General features: G+C 43.9%; 1 protein-coding gene across 3 annotated transcripts; it reads right to left on the minus strand.

Moving 5' to 3' along the window:
- Positions 1-459: 459 nt before the first annotated feature.
- On the minus strand, positions 460-13,222 carry LOC134321456 (oocyte zinc finger protein XlCOF6-like). Of its 3 annotated transcripts, none has more exons than XM_063003215.1 (8): positions 13,185-13,222; positions 12,182-12,322; positions 12,005-12,100; positions 5,730-5,807; positions 5,081-5,352; positions 4,397-4,464; positions 3,676-3,866; positions 460-2,148 (listed from the first exon to the last, which is right to left on the minus strand). In XM_063003215.1, the coding sequence occupies exons 2-8, from the start codon at positions 12,318-12,320 to the stop codon at positions 506-508; spliced, it is 2,487 nt and encodes an 828-aa protein (XP_062859285.1). In that variant the 5' UTR covers positions 12,321-12,322; positions 13,185-13,222; the 3' UTR covers positions 460-505. The 3 variants fall into 3 exon arrangements, with proteins under 3 accessions (XP_062859285.1, XP_062859286.1, XP_062859283.1); XM_063003216.1 differs by lacking the exon at positions 13,185-13,222 and adding an exon at positions 12,480-12,860; XM_063003213.1 differs by lacking the exon at positions 13,185-13,222 and adding an exon at positions 12,472-12,860.
- Between the last annotated feature and the right edge of the window lie 563 nt (positions 13,223-13,785).

Raw genomic sequence — 13,785 nt, forward strand, 5'->3', positions numbered from 1 at the left:
TGATACACTGTATATATATTTGTTTATGCTTTTTTTCCCTTTTTTCTCCCTTTTAGCGCATCCAACTGCCCGATTGTGTCATGCTTCCTCTCCACCAATGCCAATCCCCACTCTGATTGAGGAGAACGAAGCTAATCCACGCCCCCTCTCTATGCAGGCGCCATTCAGCCAGCAGAGGTCGTAATTGCATTAGTTATAAGAGAGAGACCCTATCCGGCTTAATCCCACCCCTATCTGAACAACAGGCCAATCGTTGTTCATGTGGCTGCTCAGCCCAGCCGGCAGGCAGAGCTGAGATTCGATGCAATGTATTTGAGATCCCAGCTCTGGTTCCAGCATGTGTTTTTACCGTTTTTTATTAAACCTTAATCCTTGGCCTTGTTATTGATTCCTGAAAGCTTCTATCTTGTTTTCTGATAAGTTGAAATAACTCTTTCAGATATTTCAGATATTTGTCAAGTATAAACATTCAGGATACCTAAAACTATTCTGAATGTTCCCTCCATCACTGTGAAGAATGATGGAGCTCCTCTCTTGTGTGAATGCACTGGTGTGTTTGGAGTTTACGCTTTTCAGTAAAACTCTTCCCACACTGTAAGCAGTGATAGGGTTTCTCGCCAGTGTGCATCAGCCAGTGCCGTTGGAGATCTCTGGCCCGAAAAAAGCTCTTGCCGCATTGTGAACAGTGATAGCGCTTCTCGCCCGTGTGGAGGCGCTGGTGCTGTTGAAAACTACTCTGGTGGGTAAAATTCTTGCCACACTGCGAGCACTGAAACGGCTTTTCTCCTGTGTGAATGCGCTGGTGCTGCTGGAGATTACTGTGGTGAGTAAAACCCTTCCCACACTGTGAGCACCGAAACGGCCTCTCTCCGGTGTGAATGCGCTGATGTGTTTGGAGAGTGCTCTGTAGAGTGAAACTCTTGCCGCATTGTGCGCAGTAATACGGCTTCTCTCCAGTGTGAATGCGCTGATGCGTACGAAGATTCCTTTTCGCGGTAAACGTCTTGCCACAGTCTGGACAGGGGAACGGCTTCTGTCCTGTGTGGCAGTGCTGATGTGACTGGAGTACCTTCTTTTCGGCGAAACTCTTGCCACACTGGGAACAGTGATAGGGCTTCTCTCCAGAGTGACTGCGCTGGTGCTTTTGGAGATTTCCCTGCTGATTGAAAGTCTTTCCACACTGCGTGCACTGATACGGCTTCTCACCTGTGTGAATGCGCAGGTGTTGTTGGAGGGTACCCAGGTGACTGAAACTCTTCCCACATTGGGAGCAGGGGTACGGCTTGAGACCTGTGTGAATCCGCTGGTGGCGCTGAAGATCGGTCTGTCTGTAAAAACTCTTCCCGCACTCTGAGCACTGATGTGGCTTGTCTCCTGTGTGAATGTGCTGGTGTTGCTGCAAATTCCCTTTCTGATTAAAAGCCTTTCCACAATGCGAGCACTGATAGGGCTTCTCTCCGGTGTGAATGCGCTGATGGGTCTGGAGTTTCTTCTTGCCAGTAAAGCTCTTTCCACACTCTAAGCAGCGATACGGAGTCTCTCCTGTGTTAATGCAACAGTGCTGTTGCAGAGTCCTACTTTCTTTAAAGCTCTTCCCACACTGCGAGCAGTTATAAGGCTTCTCCTCAGTGTGAACCTTCATGTGTCCTTGGAGATTCTTTTTTTCAGTAAAGCTCTTTCCACACTGCGAGCAGGGAAATGGCTTCTCTCCTGTGTGAATGCGCTGGTGTGCTTCCAGTTTCCTCTTTTCGATAAAAGCCATCCCACACTGTAAGCATTGATATGGCTTCTCTCCACTGTGAATTCGCAAGTGACCTTCCAAATGACTGTGTTGCTTAAAACATTTCCCACACCGCGAGCACTGATGAGGCTTCTCGTCTGTATGAATGCGCTGGTGTATTTGGAGTTGACTATGTTGTGTGAAACTCTTTCCACCATGTGGGCAGTGGTGGATTTTATTCAGCGCTAGAATGCGAAAAGCATGAGTACCCAGAGTACTGGAGCAACCACTGGGCATTAGGTTGTCTCCCAATTTGACATATTCCTCATAGTGATCTCTACTGGTGTGTTCCTGAAGGTACATTTGAGATGTAAAAGAAAATGGACAGAAGGAACAGGAGAAGACTTGCGACAGGGTGCTGCTCGTTCCTGGAGAAGAAAAGGGATAAAGGGTCGAGGTGAGGTGAAACAGACTTAAAAAGCGATATTTTGAGTAACTTTCTCAACAGTTCTTGACACGGGGCAGTGGGTCTTTTAAACTGAAATTAAAAAAACCTTGCAACCAGGTTGGATGTTGCAGATTTTGGATGACTACGTCAGTGAATTAAACTGCCGTTTTTATCCCTACGAGAAAAGTACAGTAAATAATAAATGCCATGAAAAGCACATGGTGTAGGCCTTATCAAAAAGGAAAGTATCAGTAATGCCTAGTTCACACTACACGATTTTTGCCCTGATTTTCGCTCGCCGACTGGTCACCGCTAGATTTGCCGGCTCGAGAGCAACTCGGCGTTCGCTCGGCATTTGAAACTCAGCTCTCAATCACTATGTGTGAACTGCTCAACAACTCGATCCGAGCAGCTTGCCGAGCGCCTAAAGAGAGATATCTAGCATGTCAAATATCTGGATTTGAGTGCTATGTCGAACAGCCAATGAGAACGCAAGATACGGGGTGAGGGGAAACGCAGGGGAGGAGTGTAAAAAGGTAAGACAGGGGCTTTATATAGTTTATATCAGAACACATCAGCGCACACACAAGATTTACAGTTTTCTCTACAAAAGTCGTTCTCTACAAAACATAGCACCAACGCTGCACTGCAAAAATATTTATTAACCTCCAACTCACTATAGAACAGACGATCACTGCTGGTCATGTAGCCAAATCCACTAATATGTTTATTTTTTCTACTTGCTTTAACGCTGCATATCAGCGCACAAACTTTGATCGCTCGCTACTTGTTGACGTGCATTTTTGGACGTGGTATCATTAAACCCCTCGTCACTTCTCGTTTGCTTTCGTGACAAAACGTAGTTTGGGAGACCAGAGAAGCTCGCCTGCGATTCCAGTTGGTGATAGATGGTGTAGTGTGTGACCCCCTATCACTGATCAGTCGAGTAGTGTGAAATACACACCAACTTGAAAGACCCCCGATTACAAGAGATCCAGGCGTGTAGTGTGAACTGTACAGCGACCTGACGACTCAAAAAGTCACGTAGTGTGAACTTGGCATTACCCAAACAGCAAACTCTGAGGTCATGCAATTCTGGGTTCACCCACTATTCACAGCTCACTATTCACCATGCCGGATGTTTCCTGTCAGTGTCATCAATCAGTTTTCCACTACCTTTCTGTGTGTCACTTGTCATTGGCAGTGGCAAACCGGGTAAGAGTTTAATCTGATTGAACTCTGAGCTCAGCGGCAAGCGGTTAAAATGGAGCAGTAAAGCGGTGAATCTACTCCATAGAAAAACAATAACACACGCATAACAAAGCAGTTTTGCTGTGTATCATATAAATGGCCTAACAACAGGAACAAACCTTTAAACTGTGGCCTGAACGCTTTTAGCACTGAGCATTTTTTTTAACACTGTGACCTGATACAATAACTGTGGTCAAACTTAAAGAACTTTTTCTACAGTCAAATATGTATAACAAAGTTATAATGAGGACATAACTATTTGTGGAACACTTCCTGTCCCAGATGAAGTTGAAGGCAATGCTGAGATTTTTGGCATATTTCTCCTCATAGGACAACAAAAACTCCTGTCCAGGTCTGATGGGTTGACAGCAACGGTACAGAATCAGCCCTTGATACTGGAATGCCACAAGGTTCTGCTCCCCAGCATTCCGAGCGCAGTTCACATACCTAAAAGCATTGGGTGTAAGAAAAAAAATCAGTAATCTGAGTCTACTTTATAATAATAAAGTAACATTAGATTAATATCTAGAAGATAATCAATACTCTAATCTGAGGACCTGACACTTCCCTCATGTGTATACAATGTAAAATCAGTTTAGGCTAGTATATCTAGGACTTACCTTAAAGACTGGATCACTCATCCCAGCAAGACGTTCTGAACTCACAAGGCTACTCAAAATGTCGCAGTTCTAATTACTTGGTCCTTAGATTTATCAAACGAATAACCCAAAGAAATTATTTAATCGAATAAGCTTCATCCAAAGCATTCTCTGTTTTCATAAACATGATGATACGTGACTTAAAAAGATGACTTGTGACCTGTGTTGATGTTTTTATGACCTGTGATGTCCAGGTTTTAAAAGTTTTTATCAGTCTTACCTCACACTAGTAGCAAAGCACTCTATACAGTATAAATACTATGTACTGTTCACCAAACAAATACTGAAATAAATAAATACCTGTAGCATGTATCTCACCTCATCCAGTTAGCAAGCATCTCGTTCTTGGCATCTATGTATTTTTCAAGTTGCCCCGTCTTGTATATCTAAAAAACAGTCCATGTTATCTATAAACACAATCAGTGACTTTTAATAGGAGAAACTACACAGGGACACGTACAAATATCATGCTAATACACAACTGAACATGGAATTTTATTTGGTCACTGGATCCAGAAAAAAACTCCAGTGGACAGTCAGTAACAATGTTCAGTAACAATCAAGGCTTTTAAATTTCTTCTAGAATAAATGTCCCTACAACAGGGTTTTCAAACTTTTTTTTCAGGTGACCCACATTTTGTCCATGATTTTACAGAGATCCCGGCAACACAAATAATTCATCAAAACAAAACACAAAATGAAATATACTTAATTAATAAAATTGGTGGCAATCTGGTCCCACTGCGGTTTACAAAATGTAACATAAAGCCTCTACAAGCCTCCGTAAGTTCATTCAGTGTTTATGTGATGTTAAAATATGTTGATTTAGTTACTATTATTTTTCTCTGCAACCTATTTTTTGGCTTTTTGAAACACCCTGCTCTAAACTGACCATTTATAGTAACTTTGTGGAAAGTGGTGAGAATGTAACCTTAAAGTTCACCCCAACCATTTTTCCCAGCCTGTCTATAATATTTATTTCAAATCATTTTTAACACTTACAACCCAAGAGTATTCACTGTTCATGGCTTCCTCTCTGTCGACCAGCTCTCCTTGGTAGGGTCCGAAGTGTGCACCAACCGGAACGGTCTCCCCTTTATTAAACACCCCCAGGCCGGCATCAGGAATACAAGACTCCTGGACTTCTAGGCCAGATGGGAGGGTTTGTCTGGCTCGCTCAGCAACCCCAAGAGGAACACGGGTATCTGGGATGAAAAGAGCTGGACCGTGAACCTCACACTTGTTAATGAAGAAGGAGCCGCAATCCTCACAGTCTGGAAGGAAAGAAGTGATGCCCGGTTTTAAAACAATGACTGACGATTTTCCTAAAATTAGCATTGTAATTACAGAAGACAGTACACTAAGTACACACAGTATCACTCATGGTCCTAAGGTTCTGGTCTACTGGTGCTCCCTTGAATCAAAACAGAAAATCATTCCTGCATTAACACACATTCCTTATCTGCACATCAGAATTCTAAAAACAAGAAACCCGATATTGTACTTGCGTTCACACCTAATGATTACATGCACTCTTGTCATCTATAATCTGTAGCCAAAGTGAAACTCCAGGTCCAGAACAAAAACAAAAGTGTAAACACACAATCGACTGTAATAGTAATGATAATAATAATGGACTCTTATGCCTTACAGAGGTAGTCATCATCCTCAGGTTCTTCTTCCTTCAGAGGCATCTTCTGGAGTTCCCCACTCTGGTTTATGTATCCACCTGAAATTACATTATGTGAATTTATGCAGTGCTATTTTAAGCTTTACCAGCAGGATAGTTTTTATGTAATTATCAATGATACAGGCTTTTATGGGAACACTTTGGATACATTCATGACAGGAACAGTGGGTTACTCATTACACACAAGATTCATCAGTTCACAAGGTTATATCGAACACAGTCATGGACAATTGAGTGTCTCCAGTTCACCTCACTTGTATGTCTTTGGACTGTGGTAGGAAACCAGAGCTCCCGGAGGAAACCCACGCAGACAAGGGGAGAACATGCAAACTCCACACAGAAAGGACCCCAGACCGCCCCACCTGGGGATCGAACCCAGGACCTTCTTGCTGTGAGGCGAGAGTGCTACCCATCTAGCCATCGTGCCGCCCCTTAAACAAATGTACCTTAAAAATCTTATTGGATAGCCGCTCAGGTGGCACACCGGAATACATTGTATCGAATCTCAGCTCTGCCATACGGCTGGGCGGCTACATGAACAACTATTGGCTGTTGTTCATAGGGTGGGAAAGCCGGACCAGGGTTCCTCATAACTGGTGCAATTATGACCTTTGCTGGCTGGTTGATGGCACCTGCGCAGAGTTGAGGAATAATGCATTGATCTGGGTGTGGCTCTCAAGGCTGCACAAGGCTGATGCACATATGAACTCAACTCGTGCAGGTGAAAGGATGCAGTCGGTGCTGCTCATGTGTCGGAAAGTTGTGAAGCTCCTCAGTCAGCGGTGGAGGGTTGTATCAGTAGAGAGATAGCATAACGCAATCAGGGTAATTGGATACGACTAAATTAGGGGAGAAAATTAGGGGGGAAAATGGAGAAAAAAAAAACTTGATGGATAAAACAGAAAACACTTCCAAATTAAAACTATTTACTTCATTCTCCAATTGTGACTTCAATATTTTAAACAGATCTTTGTTGTTAAACTAAATTTATGACAGAGACGCTGTTTCAACGATTAATTGACAGACGCCAGCAGTAGTTGCCGTCTGGTGGTGAAGGATTGAATTGCATGTCAGCCTTTACAAATCTTCACACCTTGAGTTTTTGTAATTAAACTTTGCAGTCTGTCATAAATGTCCTAACCACAGAATATAGAGAAAACAAATGCTTTAATTCATTAAATGTAATTTTAAATGTTTTAATGACCAACTTGAGTTGATCAAAGCACTCCCATTTTCATCATCACTGCCTGTTTTGTATTTATGGTGGGTTTTTGAACACATGACAAAATCAAAAAGCTGTGATCAGCTGCTATTATTAACAACCTTCTGGTCCAACTCTGGTTGCTCTTAGACCCACGGTTATTGACAAAAATGATTTTGCAGTTACACTATTTGGTGATTTTCTAGCGCAGACTTGGGTTCTTAGTTCTTAGTCACATATACAGTGTATCACAAAAGTGAGTACACCCCTCACATTTCTGCAGATATTTAAGTATATCTTTTCATGGGACAACACTGACAAAATGACACTTTGACACAATGAAAAGTAGTCTGTGTGCAGCTTATATAACAGTGTAAATTTATTCTTCCCTCAAAATAACTCAATATACAGCCATTAATGTCTAAACCACCGGCAACAAAAGTGAGTACACCCCTAAGAGACTACACCCCTAAATGTCCAAATTGAGCACTGCTTGTCATTTTCCCTCCAAAATGTCATGTGATTTGTTAGTGTTACTAGGTCTCAGGTGTGCAAAGGGAGCAGGTGTGTTCAATTTAGTAGTACAGCTCTCACACTCTCTCATACTGGTCACTGAAAATTCCAACATGGCACCTCATGGCAAAGAACTCTCTGAGGATCTTAAAAGACGAATTGTTGCACTACATGAAGATGGCCAAGGCTACAAGAAGATTGCCAACACCCTGAAACTGAGCTGCAGCGTTTTAAAAGAGCAGGGTCCACTCAGAACAGACCGTTGGTCGTCCAAAGAAGCTGAGTGCACGTGCTCAGCGTCACATCCTGACAAACTGCTGTCTTTGAAAGATAGGCGCAGGAGTGCTGTCAGCATTGCTGCAGAGATTGAAAAGGTAGGGGGTCAGCCTGTCAGTGCTCAGACCATACGCCGCACACTACATCAAATTGGTCTGCATGGCTGTCACCCCAGAAGGAAGCCTCTTCTGAAGTCTCTACACAAGAAAGCCCACAAACAGTTTGCTGAAGACATGTCAACAAAGGACATGGATTACTGGAACCATGTCCTATGGTCTGATGAGATCAAGATTAATTTGTTTGGTTCAGATGGTCTCAAGCATGTGTGGCGGCAATCAGGTGAGGAGTACAAAGATAAGTGTGTCATGCCTACAGTCAAGCATGGTGGTGGGAATGCCATGGTCTGGGGCTGCATGAGTGCAGCAGGTGTTGGGGAGTTACATTTCATTGAGGGACACATGAACTCCAATATGTACTGTGAAATACTGAAGCAGAGCATGATCCCCTCCCTCCGGAAACTGGGTCGCAGGGCAGTGTTCCAGCATGATAATGACCCCAAACACACCTCTAAGACGACCACTGCTTTATTGAAGAGGCTGAGGGTAAAGGTGATGGACTGGCCAAGCATGTCTCCAGACCTAAACCCAATAGAACATCTTTGGGGCATCCTCAAGCGGAAGGTGGAGGAGCGCAAAGTCTCGAATATCCGCCAGCTCCGTGATGTCGTCATGGAAAAGCATTCCAGTGGCAACCTGTGAAGCTCTGGTAAACTCCATGCCCAGGAGAGTTAAGGCAGTTCTGGGAAATAATGGTGGCCACACAAAATATTGACACTTCATGAACTTTCACTAAGGGGTGTACTCACTTTTGTTGCCGGTGGTTTAGACATTAATGGCTGTATATTGAGTTATTTTGAGGGAAGAATAAATTTACACTGTTATATAAGCTGCACACAGACTACTTTTCATTGTGTCAAAGTGTCATTTTGTCAGTGTTGTCCCATGAAAAGATATACTTAAATATCTGCAGAAATGTGAGGGGTGTACTCACTTTTGTGATACACTGTATATATATAAATATATATATATATACAGTGGTTGGACAAAATAACTGAAACACCTGGTTTTAGACCACAATTGTTAGGGGGTCTGCGGCGTCTGACGGACTTACCACCTGTCCTCGGCGTCGCAGACATTACAGAACAAAGAGCAGCGTGGCTTCATATAGGAAGCCCGCTGATTAGGGAGAACGACCGGCACCTGCGCGCTTACTATATAAGTGGGCGTCGCCAGTGTGCCGGCGTCGCACCTTTTGTTCTCATGCCGGTGTTTGGCTGCATTGCTCCAGCCGCTTTTCTTTCCTTCAGTTTGGTGGGTACCTCCAGGCGCCGTAGGCGGTTGGAGGAGTAGGGTCAGGAGGCCCGAGGTACTAGAGAGGGTTTGGGTAGATTGGCTGGTGCGACTGGGTGCAGTCCTAACGCTGGGACTTTCTCTCCGGCTTTTGCCGTCTAGCTGTCGGCTAAAGCTAACGCCGGGGTATTCGCTTCCCCGTGCTTTATAGCGCTTACCGGCTCGGGGATCTTGGTAGCGTCATTGGCGCTTCCCTTGTGAGCCGCGCCTCCACCGGAGCGACCAGGGTTCGCGTCCGGGGTTCGCTACTTTATTGCGAACTAGTTTTTTTTATACGGTCACTTCCCAGCTGCGCTGGTGACAGCACCGTTTAGCCTTTTAGATTCTCCGTTCCTTTTTTTCTGTTTTGGTTTTTGACTCGTGGGTTTTTCCCCGAGCTCGGCTGAGCACGGTGCCTCGTTTTAGCGCTCGTCTTTCTGCAGCTTTGCCGTAGCGAGGCGCTACAGTCTTGGGACGGCGTGCCAGCGACCAGGGTTCGCGGCTCGCTCCCCTTACAAGTTGGTTCCGGTTTTTGTTTCTCTTTTCTTTTCAGAGCCAGAGTCTTCGGCAGCGTTCGGGGTTCCCGAATTGTTTTATGTTATTCCTTGTTTTGTTGTCATTTATTAAAAATAAAGAATCTTTATTTTTTCTTATCTCCGCGTCTTGGGTCCTCCCTCTCCGCTACATCATAACAACAATAATTTATTAGTATGGTGTAGGGCCTCCTTTTGCGGCCAATACAGCGTCAATTCGTCTTGGAAATGACATATACAAGTCCTGCACAGTGGTCAGAGGGATTTTAAGCCATTCTTCTTGCAGGATAGTGGCCAGGTCACTACGTGATGCTGGTGGAGGAAAACGTTTCCTGACTCGCTTCTCCAAAACACCCCAAAGTGGCTCAATAATATTTAGATCTGGTGACTGTGCAGGCCATGGGAGATGTTCAACTTCACTTTCATGTTCATCAAACCAATCTTTCACCAGTCTTGCTGTGTGTATTGGTGCATTGTCATCCTGATACACGGCACCGCCATTGGATGCACATGGTCCTCCAGAATGGTTCGGTAGTCCTTGGCAGTGACGCGCCCATCTAGCACAAGTATTGGGCCAAGGGAATGCCATGATATGGCAGCCCAAACCATCACTGATCCACCCCCATGCTTCACTCTGGGCATGCAACAGTCTGGGTGGTACGCTTCTTTGGGGCTTCTCCACACCGTAACTCTCCCGGATGTGGGGAAAACAGTAAAGGTGGACTCATCAGAGAACAATACATGTTTCACATTGTCCACAGCCCAAGATTTGCGCTCCTTGCACCATTGAAACCGACGTTTGGCATTGGCACGAGTGACCAAAGGTTTGGCTATAGCAGCCCGGCCGTGTATATTGACCCTGTGGAGCTCCCGACGGACAGTTCTGGTGGAAACAGGAGAGTTGAGGTGCACATTTAATTCTGCCGTGATTTGGGCAGCCGTGGTTGTATGTTTTTTGGATACAATCCGGGTTAGCACCCGAACATCCCTTTCAGACAGCTTCCTCTTGCGTCCACAGTTAATCCTGTTGGATGTGGTTTGTCCTTCTTGGTGGTATGTTGACATTACCCTGGATACCGTGGCTCTTGATACATCACAAAGACTTGCTGTCTTGGTCACAGATGCGCCAGCAAGACGTGCACCAACAATTTGTCCTCTTTTGAACTCTGGTATGTCACCCATAATGTTGTGTGCATTGCAATATTTTGAGCAAAACTGTGCTCTTACCCTGCTAATTGAAGCTTCACACTCTGCTCTTACTGGTGCAATGTGCAATTAATGAAGATTGGCCACCAGACTGGTCCAATTTAGCCATGAAACCTCCCACACTAAAATGACAGGTGTTTCAGTTATTTTGTCCAACCCCTGTATATATATATATATATATATATATATATATATATATATATATATATATATACATATACCAATCAACCATAACATTAAAACCACCTCCTTGTTTCTACACTCACTGTCCATTTTATCAGCTCCACTTACCATATAGGAGCACTTTGTAGTTCTACAATTACTGACCGTACTCCATCTGTTACTCTGCATGCTTTGTTAGCCCCCTTTCATGCTGTTCTTCAATGGTCAGGACCCACATAGGACCACCACAGAGCAGGTATAATTTAGGTGGTGGGTCATTCTCAGCACTGCAGTGACACTGACATGGTGGTGGTATGTTAGTGTGTGTTGTGCTGGTATGAGTGGATAAGACACAGCAGCGCTGCTGGAGTTTTTAAACACCTCACTGTCACTGCTGGACTGAGAATAGTCCACCAACCAAAAATATCCAGCCAACAGCGCCCCATGGGTAGCGTCCTGTGACCACTGATGAAGGTCCCAACTTAAACAGCAGCAATAGATGAGCGATCGTCTCTGACTTTACATCTACAAGGTGGATCAGCTAGGTAGGAGAGTCTAATAGAGTGGACAGTGAGTGGACACGGTATTTAAAAACTCCAGCAGCGCTGCTGTGTCTGATCCACTCATACAGGCACAACACACACTAACACACCACCACCATGTCAGTGTCACTGCAGTGCTAAGAATGATCCACCACCTAAATAATACCTGCTCTGTAGTGGTCCTGTGGGGGTCCTGACCATTGAAGAACAGGGTGAAAGCAGGTTAAAAAAGTATGTAGAGAAACAGATGGACTACAGTCAGTAATTGTAGAACTACAGAGTGCTTCTATATGGTAAGTGGAGCTGATAAAATGGACAGTGAGTGCAGAAACAAGGAGGTGGTTTTAATGTTATGGCTGATCGGTGTAAAAATATATTATTACTTTTGTCTACTACTAGTGTGCCGTGTTCTTACAGATATACTCTTCATCCTCAGGTTCCTTCTTTGGAGACTTCTTTTGGAAGGCTCCACTCTCCGTGATATGACCCACAGAGTCTAACGCCCCTCCACCTAAAACACATTAATTACTCATTATTGAGAAGATAAGGCCTGTTTAATCAGACCTGTGTGTGGTGCACCGTCTGCTCTTACGGAGATCATCTCCATCCTCAGGTTCCTCCACTTTTATGATTTTCCTCTGAAATTCGCCGTTGTTTTGGGCCACAGGAGTGATGAAGCCAACAAAGTCCAATGTCCGTCCAGCTGAAGTCACACAGGTTTCAGTCTGCATAGCTTAACAAAGCCAGAAACCAAAAGACGACAACACTTAGTTACCAAAGAAAGCCTTCAGCCTGTGTATACACTCGGCTTCATTTGAATTAAAGACACCCATAAGAAATATGGGTTTAAAAAAGCTATTTGAAATATCTGTGATCACTCACTCACTCACTTTCTTAACCGCTAATCCAATTAGGGTCCCGGGCCTGGGGGTGGGATTGGGTTCTGGAGTCTATCCCAGGTTTTCAATGGGCACAAATCACACAGTAACACCCTGGACGGGGCCAGTCCATCGCAGGGCAGACACACACACACACACACACACACATACATACACACCCATTCGGCAACTCAGTGTCTACAATTAACCTGACTGCATGTTTTTGTACTGTGGGAGGAAACCGGAGCTCCCGGAGGAAACCCACGCAGACACAGGGAGAACATGCAAACTCCACACAGAAAGGACCCAGACTGCCCCGCCTGGGGATCAAACCCAGGACCTTCTTGCTGTGAGGCGACAGTGCTACCCACCGAGCCACTGTGCCGCCCATATCTGTGGTTAGTTAGTCTGATTTCATAATAAAAAATATTGACACCATTTGAAATGTTATAAAAACAAAATGTGCCAACTTCTCTACATTCATAATACAGGATATATAACAAAAGTATTACAATGTTCTTAGAGTAATAATATAAAATAATTACCATAGTATTATCACAAATAACAATAGTAAATAAAAAACAACACAAAACACTATGGTCAAACTTCCCATATATTAGAGTAACACACAAATATTGATTTGTAACATATACTTTTAAAAAATAAACAAGTGAATGATTACTTTATTAAAACTCTACATGGATTTACGCTATTTACCTGAAGACAGACCCACCGCGACCCTAACCAGGACGAAGTGAATATGTATGGTGATGAACGGGTTATAGATGTAAATAAACAAGCAAACTGCACAGAGGCAGTAACGTTTCACCAAGGCTCAATCCCAAATCACTACTTATTGGCTATATAGTTGCACTACTCTAGGAGAGGCGTATACACCCTATCTAGTGCACTTCTATACTGAAAATCAGTGCGTTTAGGATTTACCCACTGTTAGCTGAATACCTTAGCTACAAGCTTCACTAGACGCGACATTGTATTTTAACGCAGTGCAGAGTTAAACCTGGTCAAATTCGCAAAAATTTGATTTTTAATTTTCAAATAACGTTAAAGTAGCTGACACCTGATTTAAAAAAGAAATTATATAAAAATGATGTCGTAATAGCTTGTAATGGCGGCTGGTATGGCAATTATTTTGAGCATTGCTGCCGCCTAACGGACTGGAGATTAAAGCTTCCTGTTGCAATTAGTTTTTTCTTTCTACTATATTACTATATTACAGTAAAACAGTAGACCCTTGACTCAGTGGCGGAGCCAGACAATTTTCACAGGGGTGGCCAGACTGAGACCATTGCTCACA

Source organism: Trichomycterus rosablanca, chromosome 10 (genome assembly GCF_030014385.1).
Source record: "Trichomycterus rosablanca isolate fTriRos1 chromosome 10, fTriRos1.hap1, whole genome shotgun sequence".
Taxonomy (NCBI): Eukaryota; Metazoa; Chordata; class Actinopteri; order Siluriformes; family Trichomycteridae; genus Trichomycterus; species Trichomycterus rosablanca.